The sequence below is a fragment of the Heloderma suspectum genome, chromosome 4 (genome assembly GCF_057233095.1).
Source record: "Heloderma suspectum isolate Gila_16-S chromosome 4, 16-S_ref, whole genome shotgun sequence".
NCBI classification, from domain to species: Eukaryota; Metazoa; Chordata; class Lepidosauria; order Squamata; family Helodermatidae; genus Heloderma; species Heloderma suspectum.
The window spans coordinates 214,391,824-214,408,408 of record NC_139461.1 but is presented as its reverse complement, the minus strand read 5'-3'; the positions used below and the strand labels follow the sequence as shown (position 1 = coordinate 214,408,408).

At 45.1% G+C, this 16,585-nt stretch overlaps 1 protein-coding gene across 3 annotated transcripts in view; it reads right to left on the bottom strand.

The window, feature by feature from the left end:
• NEGR1 (neuronal growth regulator 1) overlaps nucleotides 1-16,585 on the bottom strand; it is a 791,297-nt gene that overhangs the window by 291,180 nt on the left and 483,532 nt on the right. For all 3 annotated transcript variants that reach the window (XR_014790510.1, XM_084852229.1, XM_084852228.1), the window contains exon 3: nucleotides 4,585-4,710. Coding sequence is in view for 2 of the 3 variants with exons in the window: in XM_084852229.1 (XP_084708355.1) it covers nucleotides 4,585-4,710 (126 nt within the window). In the remaining variant the exon portion in view is untranslated. The remainder of the gene's footprint in view (nucleotides 1-4,584; nucleotides 4,711-16,585) is intronic.

Genomic DNA, 16,585 nt, shown 5'->3' with positions numbered 1-16,585 from the left:
TTGTATCTTATGTTGTATTTCATGGTTTTAATTACTGTAAACTGCCCAGAGAGCTTCAGCTATTGGTCAGTAGATAGACAGACAGACAGACAGAGTAGTTTGGTCCTTTAAAGACTGGGCAAAAATCTGTCTGGAATGATATAGGGAGTAGATATCCTGTTCTGGGACAGAGGCGGCCAGGCCCTTAGTCATGATAGGTCCATTCAGTTCTGAGTTTGTACTACTTCAGGATGAAGGTTGAACATCCTCACTCACCCAAAACTCCCTGCATGTGGAAACCTAATAAATATGCCAGAGAGAACATAAAGCCTGAATCCTTCTTTTTTCAACACGCAGGGATTATTTCTACATGGAGGAGCTTTCAGACAAACACCCTGCAGCTGCAGGTTTCTGGAAATCCACTTGCTTGTCCTAAATATTGGAACTAGTGCTTTGTCTTTATTGGTTCAGCACTATCTGGCATTAACAAGTGTTTAATTTGCATTCATTTCTACCAATTATATCCACTGGCTTATTCCAAAAGTGTAAGTGTGTTTCGGATTTAATTGCAGCCCTAATTGAATTATAACTAAGAATAGTCTTGAATACGGTGCAGATTTCATCAGAGATTTAGTTATTGGGGGAAACCCTGAATTTCTCTTTGTCCTGAAGCTGCAAGATGGCAGTAGGGTTCTGCTAATGTCGTTTTAACAATGAAACACAAGCTCCATTAGGTGAGCTCACATCGTAGGCTCCCACTTTGAAGACTCCCCAAGGTTCCCAACACACTTTTGTTTGACATTTAGTTAAAGACCACCTTTATGATGTAACCGATTTTTCTACTCCCTTGGTGGTCACTTAAAAAGGTTTAATTGTTGCTCTTTCAAAGGTCACTATTAGTAATTCTTTCAAGTCCTTCTCCATAAAGCAAAGTGCTGATTAGCATGACTATCAGGCATAGTAGGATGTGGCTCCAATACCTACACCCACATGGTGTAGATCCATTACATCTAGATATTGTCTACTCGCCTGAATTATTCCTTTGTTTTTATTTATTTAAAATATTTCTAAGCCACCTTTTGGGGCAAGAGCCCTCCCAAGTCACATCCAGTAAAAAAAATACAATAATAAAACAGCAAAAATGAATAAAATCAACAAACACCATCAATACAACATGTAACTTAGACTAGAGTCATAGAATAGTAGGGTTGGAAGGGGCCTATAAGACCATCAAGTCCAACCCCCTGCTCAATGCAGGAATCCAAGTCAGAGCATCCCTGACAGAAGGCTGTCCAGCCTCGTCTTGAATGTCTCCAGTGTGCGAGAGCCCACCACCTCCTTAGGGAATTGGTTCCATTGGCTAGATCTACACTACTGCTTTATACTGGTGTTGAAGTGCACTGATAACTGTTGGGGCACATTACACATTCTATGTACTGCTATCGTATGGTTATTTCTTGCTTTTTATTCCACATTATCCAAAATACAGCAACAGATGTCATTGTGTGTCCTACGAGGTGTACTTGCGCAAGAGTGATCTAGCGTTACCATGATGGCATCATTTGCATGTGGCTGCAAAAAAGGCCAATGCTATTTTGGGCTGCATTAATAGAAGCATAGCTTCCAAACCCCAGAAAGTACTAGTTCCCCTGTACTCAGCACTGGTTAGGCCTCACCTGGAGTACTGTGTCCAGTTCTGGGCACCGCACTTTAAGAAGGATGCAGACAAACTGGAGAGGGTTCAGAGGAGGGCAACAAAGATGATGAGGGGACTGGAAACAAAGCCCTATGAGGAGAGACTGAAAGAACTGGGCATGTTTAGCCTTGAAAAGAGAAGACTGAGGGGAGATATGATAGCGCTCTTCAACTACTTGAAAGGCTGTCACAGGGAGGAAGGCCAGGATCTCTTCCTAATCATCCCAGAGTACAGGACATGGAATAACAGGCTCAACTTACAGGAAGCCAGATTCTGGCTGAACATCAGGAAAAATCTCCTGACTGTTAGAGCAATACAACAATGGAACCAGTTACCTAGGGAGGTGGTGGGCTCTCCCACACTGGAGGCTTTCAAGATGAGGCTGGACAGCCATCGGTCAGGGATGCTTTGGCTTGGATTCCTGCATTGAGCAGGGGGCTGGACTTGATGGTCTTATAGGTCCCTTCCAATCCTTCTATTCTCTGATTCTATGACTCTATGATATGACCCAAGGTGCAGATCTGGCCCTAGACAGTACTGAAATTGAAAACACAATTGCAGCTAAAAACCCAGAACAGTCCAATAAAACATAATCATGAAAATGCCAGAGAAAACAAGTCCTTCCTAAAACCTTGTAGTGATGGGGTCTGATGGAGCCCTGGGGGCAACCCATTCTAGGAATGTAGGGCTGTTGCAGAAAAGGCCCTCCCTTGTGTACTTGCTCACTTAACTACATTAAAAGATGGGCAAGTGAGAAGGACCTCTATTGCCATCTTAAAGTGTGAGCAGGCTGATATGGGCAAATAAGCTCTGAAACCCAATCTTATCAGCAGGTCGCCCTCCCTGAACTAGTAGAGATTTCAGCAATGATAATGGGGTTGATGTTGTTGTGGTTAAACTAGCACCACCAATGTGCCTGGCACTTTGCACTGCAAAAAAGAAGAAGAAAAAAAGACAGGCCTAAGAGGTCATTGTCCTAAGAAGCTTCTAAGCTAAATTTCAATGAAGGAGGACGGGAGGGAGGATGAAAACAGATGTAGGGGAGGAGGGAGAAAGAGGCAAGGCCAACAAACAGAGAAGAAAGAAATGTAGAGGCAAGCAAGGTATGAATGCAGTTTTAGTTCTCATGGCAATTGGGAATGGTGTTTTAGGAGTTAACTAGCCACTGAAGGGATTTATTTCCAAAGCAAACATGATAGGCATGGTGTCATGGTGAGGCATGTTCACAGAGCTGACCACTGACTGACCAAAGCCCAGGGTGAAGTGGAGAAGAAGCAGTGCTGCAGCCTCTCGGCCTTGTTTGCCCACCCTCCCCAGCTCTCCCTCTGCTTGCCACATGAGCCACACTCCCATTCACACTGTCCACCCACTCCCTCTAGGCCAGGGGTAGAGAACCTTAAGCCCAGGGGGCCAATCTGATGTTTCTGGGTCACGATCCAGCCCTCTGACATTCCCTGGATGGCCACTCCCCCTTCCCCTGGCTCCACCCCTTTCTCCTGACCACTAAGCATTGGGTAGATTCTTGGCTTTCTGAGCCCCCCCCCCCCCCCCGATCTAAGCGGTTCAAAATGCCTCTCCAAAGGCATCGTTACCGGGAATAAGAGCTTCAAGCTAAAATATGCTGTTATTTTTGAATTTTGGCCCCTGCTGCCTTCAGTTCTGCCCACCACTGGAATGTGGCCCCCAAGAGCTTCTGTGAAAGAGAATTTGGCCCTCAGTCTGAAAGAGATTGAACAGCCCCAGTCTAGGCTCAGACAAGGCAGCACACTGCTGAGGAACAATGACAGCCACTGCCACTGCTCTCCACCACCCTCCTTTGTGCAGTCAGTGAATGCAGGTGGGCTGCAAGCTCTGCTCTAGACCTGTGGGCCTGACATGCACTGACATGCGTGAGGCTTCTGTTCAGGTATTCAATGAACACGCATGGGGGAAGGAGCACAGCCTTCCGAATGCACATCTTCCCATGTGCATTCAGTCAATGTGTGTATTGAACAAATGGACAGGGCTCAGGCCAGAAACTAACTGGGAGTGTGGATGAGGACCGTGGAGGGGCACAGAGCAAGAGAAGGAAGAGGCTTTAATAATCATCCAGGGCACTTTCTCTGCCTGGCTGGGCTTGGCCTCTATGTAGGAACCCCTTTTTATCCCAGATCCTCCTGCCATTAGGTGCAATTCCATGGTTACTCTTCTCCAAGCCCTGTAGGTCTTGTGAGATAGGGATGAATAGCTCAGGCAGTAGAGCTACAACAACTCTCTGCCCAGTTGCTTCTTTCAGGACGGCAAGATTGCGCTTCCTGCTCCCATCATCACAGCAACTGGGCCAAAGTCTCCAGCTCTGTTTCTCAGTGGCAGTTTCCCTGTCACCTCCTCTTTAGATGCTAAACCAGCTGGCTGGATCGCTCCACCATCTGTTGCCCTGCAGACTAAGGGAAGAAAACATCTGGGGAAAACAGCCTGTGTATGTGTGTGTGGGGGGGGTGCACACAGGGAGGGGCTTGCAACCCACTTCAGTTCTCTTGCCCAGGGTGAAACATCACCTGGGGAAAGCCCTGAAAATTGATACCACCTTTCCCTCAACCATTTGCAGGTTTCATCTGTCTACAGAAAAAAATAACTTCAGCGGTAACATGTTAATCTGAAGTGCAAAAATCAAACCAAAACTCCAAAAGAATTTAAAGTTCAGGACTACTCCTCAGACTTTGATTTCATGGGCTTTTGCATTCAGATTGCATTCAGTGTCATTCAGTTACTGCTTTTCACCAGGTTTTGAAAAACATTTCAAATGTCTGGGTACCAACATCACAGTTTGAGGTTTTTGAGCAACCTGGCACTTAGGATTTTTCTAGCTCTTTATATAAAAATGAAACAAAAAGGTTATATCAGAGGATCAGACCAAATTTTGGGCATACCTGATGGAGAGATATGTCTCCAAGAAATGGAAGGGTCTGGTTTTCCTGTAGCCAAGCAAGCCAGTGTGACGTTGCTTCCTTCATTCACCACAATGTCATTTGAGATATGACTTATCTTTGGAGAAACTGAAATGAAAGAATGGGAAACAGTTAACAATTTCCTTAATTGTGAAACCACTTTAACCTGATGAGTTTGAACATGTCAACATCGAATCACTTTGGTCTAGATTCATCCCAGTCAATGGCTACCCTCGTTCCAAACTGCGTTCTCCAAGGCCAAGTTCATTATGATCAATTTCAATACAGGAAATGTAACAACCAAGTAGGGTTTCTCTGTAATTCTTGTGGAACCCCTACATCAGTTGTTTTTCCTGGATACTTCTTGGCTGATATAACATTCACACTTACTTGGGAGTAAGTCCTATTGAACTTAATGGGGCTTACTTCTGAGCAGTCATGTACAGGATTGCACTGCACACCTTGGGCTGGCTTCAGATTTATGATGGATCAGCTGTGCTGATGGAAGTGGGCTTCCCTGCAGTGTCATTCCCATGGCAGCCCCTCCAGCTCCCTGAAAATGCTACACAGAGAGCCAGGAGGCCCTGATGAATAACATGAGATGTGGTGTTGGGGGCGGATCCCCAACATTCAGGTGGAGAGACTTTGTGAGTGGAACCCTTCCTCTTGGGGAAGGCAGATCCTGGATCCAACCTATTGGAAGTAAATGTAGACCATTCATGGGACACGCTCACCCTATGCACATGTTACTCCTGTGAAAGAGCAACACAAGTACACAAGGTGAAGTGAGCCAAACATTTAGCCCTGTCCCTGGAGCTGCACAACTCTTCTTAAGCCCCTCATATGTTGAGGTATAATTTCTGCAGCAGGAAGCGTTTTCGATCCATGGCAGCTCTCCACATGACTTTCCGGGGTTTTAAATTTCTCAGGGAATCTCCAAGGATAGAAAAGGTTTCCCACTGCATAAGTTATTTCTCAGCATATGAGGGACTTGTGAGGAGCTGCACAGCCTCAGGGATGGGGCAAAATATGTGTCCCTGCAGCCCCTTGCACTCACATTGCTTTTTCATGCAAGTAGTGCCTGCGTATTATTATTAATTGTTATTATTTACATTTATATCCCACTTTTCTTCCATCATGGAACTCAAACTGGCCGCATGAAATTCCCATGTGGTTTCCCATCCAGGCACTGACCAGACCAAGACCTGCTTAGCTTCAACAAGGTGGCTGCCTCATGTGCCTTCAGACCATGCCCTGGGATTGCTGTCTTTCTTATTTATCAATGGACCTTTGTAATACCCCTAGCACATTTATTTATTTCTTAGATTTATATTTAGTGTACACACACACACACACTCAAAGGGCATAGGGTTCTTTCCTAATTTTATCTTTACAACAGTCCTGTGAAGTAGTTTAGGCTGAGTGACTGGCCCAAGGTTAGCTGCTGATTTTCATGGCTTAGTGGGGATTTGAGGCTGGGTTTCCCCCAGCTACTACCACACTGGCTCTCTCTACTGAACCTTTTTCCATCAACAATATGCCTAGTTCCTTAGCTGTGTTAGCTCAGTCAAATTATTTTAATGTTGTTATTCTGAGATTTGAGATTCACCAATGATTTGCTGCAGTCTTAAGTCTAGGTTATAAGGCTGTGGCATTTTAACATTGGTTTGTTCATTTATTATTACATATACATTTCCACCATAAAGGCCCATGAGGCAGCTGTACAACAGTAAGCAAAAACAATCATGAAACCAAATCACTAAATTTTAAACTAATTCAAGTAATTTAAACAAAACTATCGGGGACAATAAATCTTAGAAAGAGCAGCGTAGGCATATTGTCCCCAGAGGCTTGTGGGTATAGGAAAACCTTGGCTTGTTTCCTGAGGACTATGAAGGAGTTCCAGGTGGGTGAGAATCTAATATAGTGGGGCGCTACCCACAATAAGGCCCTGCTCCTTGTGAGAAAAAAAAAAGGTAGCTGTCGCATTCTTTCTGGTCTCCATAGTTAAATTGGGCCCAAGTCTTATTGGGATTAAGCTGTTTCAGATGAAAGTTTGTGCTGTGGAACTCTTTATTTCTTTGCAACGAAACCTCCTGCACCAATTATTCTAGGTTTAGTGCACTGCCTGCAAGAGGTCTTACTATGGGGACCAATTTATAAAAGCTTGTGTTGTTAGGAACCCAAATGTCAGTTCCGACTGAATCAGTAGTGAAACTCCCTGGCCCTGAACAGCTTTCTCCTTTTCTTCTCTTCAGCAGGCTGCTTCCCTCACCCTCTCTTTTAGTCTCTCCCGAGAACCCATTTCTTTAGCAAAACCTCTGCTGAGCCACTTAGCTTCCCCTTAATTGCTCTTCTGCTGCTGCCTGACTTATCCCCACCATATCTGGCTTATCTTCCCATCTCTCTGCCTTCTGAATCAGACCTTGTAGATAGTAACCCATATAATATGCCTTGTACAGAGCCTTGCACATTGCTGGTTCTAGTTATGGGAATTTCTCCCTCCAGCCCTCAACTTGGCTCATGTCAGATTAGTTCAGAAAATAAGCCAAACTATTTTTTAAGGCAGGGCATAGGGAACAGAAATAGTTCAGATGATATCTGAGCCAATCTGATGTCAGAAGTCACTCACATTGCAGTAGCATTAGGGAGAACAACATTTCCCAGTAGTCACAGAGGTCTTCTGGATCAGTGGACCAGAAAGAGGAGGGAGAAACCAGAACTTCGACCGGTACAGAATGTGGCTGCTTGAGTCCTTGTTGGGTCAGATCAGATTTTACCAGTCTTCCCCGATGTGGTGCTCCCCAGACGTTTTGGATGACAACTCCCACAATTTCTGACCATTGACCATGCTGGCTGAGGCTGGAGTTGAAGTCCAAAATATTTGGAGGGCACCAAGTTGGGGAAGGCTGTATTATACCACTTTTGTATCACCTGCAGTGGTTGCTGGTGTGATTCTGGCCCAATTCAAAGTGCTGGTTTTGACATTTAAAACCCTAAATGGTTTGGGTCCAGCTTATTTGAAGTACTTACATCTGTATGAGCCTGCCCATGTTTTAAGATCATCTCTGGAGGCCCTGCTCACCAAGAACATCAGGACTGGTGAGCATAAGAAATAGGGCCTTCTCCTTGATGGCCCCTACCATATACAATCCCATCCTGTATGACATAAGGCTGATCCCATCTGTGCCTGTTTTTAAGAGGGTTTAATATATGCATCTTCCTGGCTTTTAATTGAACACATTTAGTGTATTTGCTTTTGATGGACATGTTGACTGGTTTTATTTCACATTGTTTACATTTAATATAAAGTTGTTATTAACTTTTGTTGAATTGAATTGTACTTATGCTTTAAACTGCCTTGGGAAGACTATGGTCTAAGAAACTGATTAAATAAATAGAATAAATGAAAAATCTCCCTCTGACTGTCTTTCAAGCTGGAGCACCACCATTGCCCCATTGCTTAAAGAGAAAGACGGAGCGTTAGGGAATTGGGAGCTGGGTGGGAAGGGTCATGGGGAGGTAAGCCAGGACTACTTCTCTATCTTGGATTTTAATCCAAACTAGAGAATAATGGAAGGGCTTGTAATGCTTCCTTTGTGATGTGCATGGAGTCCCCAAAGGTCATATCTGGACCTAAACTTGCAAGCTTTGTTGACATCTCTCATCAGTGCTAAAGCCATGGTTTAGCAACGGCAGTAGTAACATAAACCTGTAACCCTAAACCCTTATTATGTATTTCCTCTCCAAGTCACAGCTTTCTGTTTTAGCCATCTCTCCACAAAACATTCAGGAATCACCTGTTTGTCTGCTTCGCTCACTATTTGTGTGTCCTACTAGAACCTCAAGGGCAGGCCGATCAGTAAAATTGTTTGGCTTGGTCTTCAGTGGTGTACTGAAGCCAGAGCTCAGAAGGCTGATGCACTGGGACTTTTTGATTAGCAGGGATAACGACATCACCTGCCACCCTGCCCCACCCCGCCCCGCCCCACTCCCAGACTTCCCTGTTCCCTCTGAGCTTAGCTGCATTCCCTACAGCAGCTGAGGGAAAACGGATTTTCCCAGTACTGTTGTAAGCTATCCCTGTTGTACCACGAAGCATTTTGAGATGGCTTGGTCTTGAATGGGTAATTAAGATCCATTAGCTTTACAAAATGCACATAGAACAAAACATATTGCAATACATATATAAGACGTCAAGACGGCTGCCTGCATTTTTGCACACTCCTTGGGGGTATGGCTACGAAGCTGTCATGATGAGTGCCTGCACTTCAAAATTGCTTTACATGTACATTCAGAAAAGAAAAATTTGTAATGATATGTATCAGGTCAGACGGGTCAAACGGCTCTATAGAATTACATAGTGGCAGAATTGATAAAAAGGATTCCGGCCACCTTTCTTTCACAAGAGCTGTTGAAAGAGCACACGAACACACACCAATCAATTCAAGGCAGACTTCCAGGACGGAAGGGAGCGTATGGAATGTTTGTTGAACATGGCCTAGGGACATCATCACACCTCCAGCATCACATCCTTGAAAAGCTGCACTTCAGCATTTCCCCCTCTTTTCTTAAAGAAAGAAAGAAAGAAACAAACAAACTACATTAGGTATAAAAAGCAATGCTGCTTCTTGGTAGATAGGAGGGCAATTGCTCCAGATTGTTTCCCAGATACGGGAGCAGGATTTGACAAACATTTCCTGTTTATTTCTACAAAACAAATTGTTTACACAATTTCAGCGATTGATTTTTTCCTGAGGAGACTTACATTTCAAGTGCAGCATAACAACAAATGACACAGTAAACACTCAGAGGGACCAAGCTGTGCGACACCAGTTTTACTCCTACTGGAGCCCTTAGGAGACCAGAGTCTCGATTGTTGCAAGTTTGAGGCAGTCACATAAGTGCCTTTGACATATACAAATGTAGGGCTATGTCTTCTTTTCCCTGCTGCCTTCACTCCATGCTTTCCCCGCAAGGCACAATGGAACCTCCATGTTTAGAGGCAGCATGCTTCTGAATAGCAGCTCCTGGAGGGATGGACAACAGGAAAGGGCTGCTGGCTTCATGCCTAGTTTCTGGGATTGCTGGAATCATGTGGCTCGCCACTCTCGGAAACAGGATGCTGGATTACCCTCGGTATGATCCAGCACGGCTCTTCTTACGTTCGCAGCATTTGCTTTGCACAGATCCTCTGTTTCTGACTGTGACTGCAAGCGCTCAAGCGCGTTAACTGCTCTTCAACGAATGTATCCTGAGGAAGGTTGCTAGCTCCTCCCCCCACCCCCTGGCTCCTGTGCCTTAACAACTGCCTAACAGGCAGAAATTCAGCTGGTGAAGCGTTCCAATGCTGTACCTGCTGCCTGCCTGCAGTGGTTGAAGTCCTGCCAGAAAAAAAGTGGCAGCCCTAAACCTGACATATTTCTGCACACTGCAAGACCACATCTGGCCTCTTACCTTATCTGAAGGCTGCAATGTGGGGTAAATTAGGGTACACATTTTTTAAAAAAGCCTACAATCTGCCTAAGTGCCTTGGGTGGCTATAAAGAAGACTGGCTGCACATTGTTTTAAACGGGTGTGGGCCGGGGAGCCCTTTTCAGGAGGTGTGAAAACTGCTCATGCATCAGAAGTAAGCATAACCTGCATATACATTGTTCCTTCAACACTGGGATAATCCAGACTCTGCTAGGTCATCAGACCAGATTAATGTGCCCTGAGCTACAGACATGCAGTACTTCAAGATCCACTGTACTAGGTTATCGATATTTGCATTGACATTTCTTCTATATTATTTTAGTAACAGGGAGTGCTTACCAAGCACTATTGTTTAAAATACTTGGAGCATGCAGCTAATCCCCTGGTGTTCTAAACCCAATTATCTCCTCTTTTAAAATTCTATCCGCACTAATGCGTGTTCATGGATTGTGAGTCAAACTAGACTCAAACGTAGGATTTTGTGCCAGACTACCCTATTGATCTTACAAATGCTTTATTATATTCAAAATTTCCCTCACTCAAACAGCATTGCTGCCCTTGTCTCCTGGAAGAGACCCCCCACCTCTCTGCAAATGTACACATATACTCTTTCACCCATTTGTGGATGAGCTACTCTGGGCTCTTCCAACACAGCCACTACACAGCCAAGTTTGATGAGAATCACCATTTTAAAATGAGCAGTTACTGTGTCTCAATCTACACCACAGCTCAGAGCTTCCTTATACTGGACTAAGCCAGTGCTTCCCAAGTAGCATCTGTGTTCTGCTTTCTGGCTGTTTATGGCCATGCCAGCCAATGGGAAGGTTGCTCCCTTGCAATTCCTCCCATCTGAGCTTCAGGCTTTTCATTCAGTTATGTCCAGGTGGCAAAAAATAAAATAAAAATAGTCAAGAATAGAATAAAAGACATGCAATCATCATTTAGTCAAACCCCATCCCTTCAAACTGAAAACCCTATGCCTAAATCTACTCATTCTATTGCAATGCACTGGCCACGAGGTTGCCTTTGAAGACCTGGCTGCAATGAGATTTGGAGGCACTGTTTTATGGTGGCTCTGGTCCTTCATGGAGAGGTGATTTCAGAAGGTGGTGCAGGAGGACTCCCCTTTGATTGGCCAGTGGTGTCCCTCATGCTATTTGACCTATACATGAAATCGCTGGGAGAGGTTGTCCAGAGTTTTGGGGGTTCAGTGCCACCAATATGCTGATGACCCCCAACTTTATCTCTTCTTTCCATCTAAATCCAAGGAAGGTGTCCAGTTTTGAAATCAGTGTCTGACATTGGTCATGGATTGGATGGGTGAAAACAAATGAGAGCTTAATCCAGACAAGACAGAAGTGCCCCTGGTCAGTTGAAAGGAAGATCGGGGAATAGGGATTCAACTTGTGTTGGATGGGGTTCCACTCCCTTTGAGGACTCAGGTTCACAGCTTGGGTGTACACCTGCATTCAGCCCTAAACCTGGAAGTGCAGGTTTTGACAGTGGCCAGGAGGGCATTTGCACAGCTGGGCTAGTTCGCCAACTGCAGCTGTTCCTAGAGATTTATAATCTGGCCATGATAACATGTGCTTTAGTTACATCCCATTTGGATTATGTTAATGTGCTCAATGTGGGGCTGCCTTTGAAAAGCATTCAGAAAGTTCACCTGTGGGCACACTGTTGACTGGGGTTGGTTACAGGAAGCATGTGACTCTCTGGTTACAACAGCTTTACTGGGTACCAGTCTCTTTCCGAGCACAATTCAAAGTACCGCTTGCAACCTATAAAGCCCTAGGCTATTTGAAAGACTGCATTCTCCCTTATGAGACATCCTGGTCTCTAAGACCCTTGAGAGAGACCTTTCTCTCTGTCCTGTTGGCAGGAAACTGAGAGATTGCCTTTCTGGGCGCTGCTCCGAGGCTCTGGAACTCCCTGCCAAGGGAGGCTAGGCTAGCTGAATCTTTGCTGGCAGGCAAAGACATTTTTATTCAGACAGGCGTTTGAGTCCACTCTGGCTGCTAAATTTTTCACCAGCTGGAGATTTTGAACATTGTGATGGATGGATAGATGGATGGATGGATGGATTACATGTTATCCCACCTTTCCACTAAAAATAGTGCTCAAGGCAAGCAAACAATAATAAAATAGAGAGAAAATACAAAATTATAACTGAAACATAAAAATACAGCTATTAAAAACATATCAATGAAAAAACTATACATGAACCTATAAAAGCACATTGACTAAAAAGAAATGAACAGCACCCACCAGCTAAAACCTACTTTGGTAAACAGTCAGCATAACTCCAGAACTGCGGACGAAAACATGCACTCGGCATGGGCTATGGGAGAGAGCAGATGATGGAAGGCACATGTTCTGTAAGTGATGGAAATCAAAACTGCTGGAGATATAATTGGAATATCTTATGGGCAATGCAGGCACAATCCTTTGGCTATGCTGTTAGATTTTTGCTAGTCTTATGGCTATGAGATACAACTTCTTTTGTTCTGTGTCTGTAAAAATTTCTTGGACATACAAAACACAACCAACATTAGAAATGCAAGTGATACAAACCTGTTGTAGGTAAATTTACCTCTCTCTGAAGTGATTGTGCATGCACTAAAGTGGAACTGACAATGGGTACTTCCTTGATTCTTCATTTTGCAAAGGGACCAATCCCATGATGTGATATTTCCAGGAGAGGTCAAGGGTCCTTTTAGCTGGTAATAACATGCTAAGCTCAACACCTGGCCACAACTGGACCAGATATTCTGTTCTATAACCAACATCCCATTTCAGTTTAAAATCAGATCCTTACAAATTCACTCATGCACCCACAGAATGGAAATTGTAAGTTAGACCACAGTATTCACAGTCTTACAGCCTCTCATTGTGCTCACTTACAACCGGCAGAGCAAGCATAAGTGAGATGGGGGCAAGTAGTGGATTGTATTTGTATGCCAGTTCCAAAGCCCTGCCAGCTCATGCCAGCTAAGGGTGGGGGAGCAGGTTTTCCAATGGGGGGGATTAGTTCTAGGTTGGCACAGCTGAGAGGCCCAATCCTGGGGCCTCTCAAAGGAATGGAGAAGCTTTGTATCCAGCAGGTCCAAAGTCACCACCACCTCATCCCTGGAACATGCCTTTTTGGAGCCTACTGCTGGCAGATACATGACCAGTGGTAGTTCTACACTCATGGAGCTTTCCTGAGGCATTACTGGGGCCTCTGGGGAGATGTGCCCCCTTCTGGCAGAGCTCTTCTCTGCTGGTGAGGGGTATCTCTACCCCATCCTAAACTTCTCCATCCAGCAGATCTGGGGGTTAGGATTACACTGTTAGCCTCCATGCACCCACATTTTCCTTTAGTCTTTTAGCCCCAATCCTCTTCCCCTGTATGTGGGGGGACATGGATGCTTGGGACACTATGGGGCCATTGGCCACCCAGCTCTGCACAGAGAGCCCCTTCTTTCTCTATAGATTTTCATTTGGTTTAGAGAATATGGAGGGGGGGGGCATTAGTAATGACAGGCTGAATGGTGAGAAAGGTTGATAGATGAAGGATGCTGAGAAGGATATAAGACTTGGGGACAGTCATTGTGAGATTACACACAAGTCAGCAAGAGAAAGGAAGAGCTGGGTAATTCCCACATTTATGAATAAGGATGACTAGGGGGGCTTTGCAACAAATTGGTTCTGTTTAAAATGAACAAATTGCATTGTTTGAATTTATAAGCAGAGCAGGTCTGATGTAATTATGGTAGGGGTATCAGTCTATTTCTGATACCATTTTTGCATGTCCATGTCATTTTTGCACATATTCATAAATCCATTGCATCCCATTTCTGCATTAATCTGTGATAACACACACATTTAACTACATAACTACTATCTATGGCTACACAGAAGAAGCAAGTCCCACTGAGTTCAATAGGCTTTAGTCTCAGGTAAGTAGGGATTTCAGCCTTATTTTTTTTTAAATGTATTTTCACTCAAAATGTGTGTAATCATTTTTAATCAAGAACTGCATCATAACATTCTGAAGGCTGTGAAATTCCAATCTCAGTACCATTATTCTGGGAGTTTCAGATCAGGTCAATTTGTATCAGAATTTGCAAAGTTCGAATTCTTCAAGCATTCCTAAATTATAGTGCTTCATTACTTACTTTGCTAGTTTTACTTTTGGTTCAACGTACATGAGGTAACACCCATACACTTGAAGCAAGCTTTACAATGGGTTGACAGGTTTACAGAGTAGAATTTAAAAGCAAACGTCTTAATAAGGACTGGCATGCCACTGACATCTGCTTCAGTGCTCGAAAGGCAAGGGAGAACACAGGTATATGGAGACTAAGCTATAGTGAGCACATTATGTAAACACTGTAGAACAGGGGTGGGCAGAAGGCAGATACCAGATATTATAGACTTCAACTCCCAGAAGTCCCCTGCCAGCATGGCCAGTGGTCAGGAATATTGGGAGTTGAAGTCCAAAACATCTTGAGATTTACCTTCTGCTCACCCCTGCTGTAGAGCATACCGTTTCCTGTTGTGGAAGTCAATGCAAGCGATCCTATGGCTCCCAGATGGCATCGAAATATCTTCCTTCATGGCCATAGACAGAGCTACAACAATGGAACAGAAGATCCAATCATGGATCTTTCCCCCTGCCCCCCATTCCCTTCCAGCCACTGTGGAAAGCCACAGTGGCTGGAAGGGAATGGGGGGCAGGGGGAAAGATCCATGGAGGCTCTTCTTCCAAGACTGCTGTTCTGCCCTCAGCATGGAGAGGGGGAAAGGGGGTGAGCAGGGAAGATCAGAGCCCTCTGTCTACTGAGCAACAATCCTGTTGGAGTACACTCCGATTTATGATTTCCATGCTCACAGAATGCGAATTGAGAGAATCAGTGGCAGAGCTCTCAAAGCCATGCAGACGAGATTAGTCAAGGAGGTGGGCCAAGGGCCCACGCATCATTGTTTGGGCCCAATAAAAAAAAGGTAAAAGGTAAAGGTTTCCCCAACTAGTCGTGTCCGACTCTAGGGTGCAGTGCTCATCCCTGTTTCTAAGCCGAAGAGCCAGCGCTGTCCGAAGATGCTTCCGTGGTCATGTGGCCGGCATGACTGAACACCAAGGTGCACGGAACGCTGTTACCTTTCCCGCCGAGGCGGTACCTATTTATCTACTTGCAATTTCTTGCTTTCGAACTGCTAGGTTGGCAGAAGCTGGGACTGAAGACAGGAGCTCACTCCATCACGCAGCACTCGGGTCTCGAACTGCTGACCTGCCAACCTTCCAGTCTGCAGTTCAGCGTCTTAACCACTAAGCCACCGCGGCCCCTATCTGGGCCCAATACAAGCTTGCAATACAGCCCCCCACACACACACTCATACCACAATCCCATCCCATCTATGCAATTTCACAATTTATATTTATAGCTAGACTGGCACTATACATATACTCACATATATCTGGGGCGTGTAAATCCTACTGGCGGCACTGGCTCCCATGATCACATTAGTCACATTTTCCCTCTCCTGGTAATGGAGTTACAGCCTGGGCTACTGCTCACTAGATATATGGGCCATAGCCAAGTATACCCTTCCCCCCCCCACCCTCACGCTTGGGCTCTGAATGAGCCAGACCACCCATTAAAACTGAAGCTGCTATACGGATATTGCATCAGGGACATAAACTCTCCAGCCTGTGGGCCTGATCCAGCCCACAGAAGTTCCGCATCCAGCCCATGGAGTCACCTTGGCTCTTTCAGCGGGCAGGGGTTGGCCTCCAATCGCTCATCAGGGATACCAGTGGGAATGTGGGCAACAGGGGGCTTGGCTGGCACTGGGAGCAGCTAGTCACCATCCCAGTGCCGGCTGGGTGGCTTTCTGCAGTGTGCACCACCCTCATGGGGTCATCACAGCCAAGCCAGGCACCATGCCATTGTATTGCATAGTGGGAATATATCTATATCATCTATCTATCTGTCTGTCTGTCTGTCTGTCTGTCTGTCTGTCTATCTATCTATCTATTCATAGAATCATAGAATAGTAGGGTTGGAAGGGGCCTATAAGACCATTGAGTCCAACCCCCTGCTCAATGTGGGAATCCAAGTCAAAGCATCCCTGACAGATGGCTGTCCAGCTTCATCTTGAATGCCTCCAGTGTGGGAGAGCCCACTACCTCCCTAGGTAATTGGTTCTATTGTTGTATTGCTCTAACAGTCAGGAAGTTTTTCCAGATGTTCAGCCGGAATCTGGCTTCCTGTCACTTGAGCCCATTATTCTGTGTCCCGCACTCTGGGATGATCGAGAAGAGAGCCTGGCTTTCCTCTGTGACAATCTTTCAAGTACTTGAAGAGCACTATCATACCTCCCTTCAGTCTTCTCTTCTCAAGGCTAATAGCATTTGCCTTTTTTGCAGCCACATCACATTGTTGGCTTATATTCAGCTTGTGATCTACAACAATTCCAAGATCCTTCTTGCTTGTAGTATTGTTGAGCCAAGCATCCCCCATC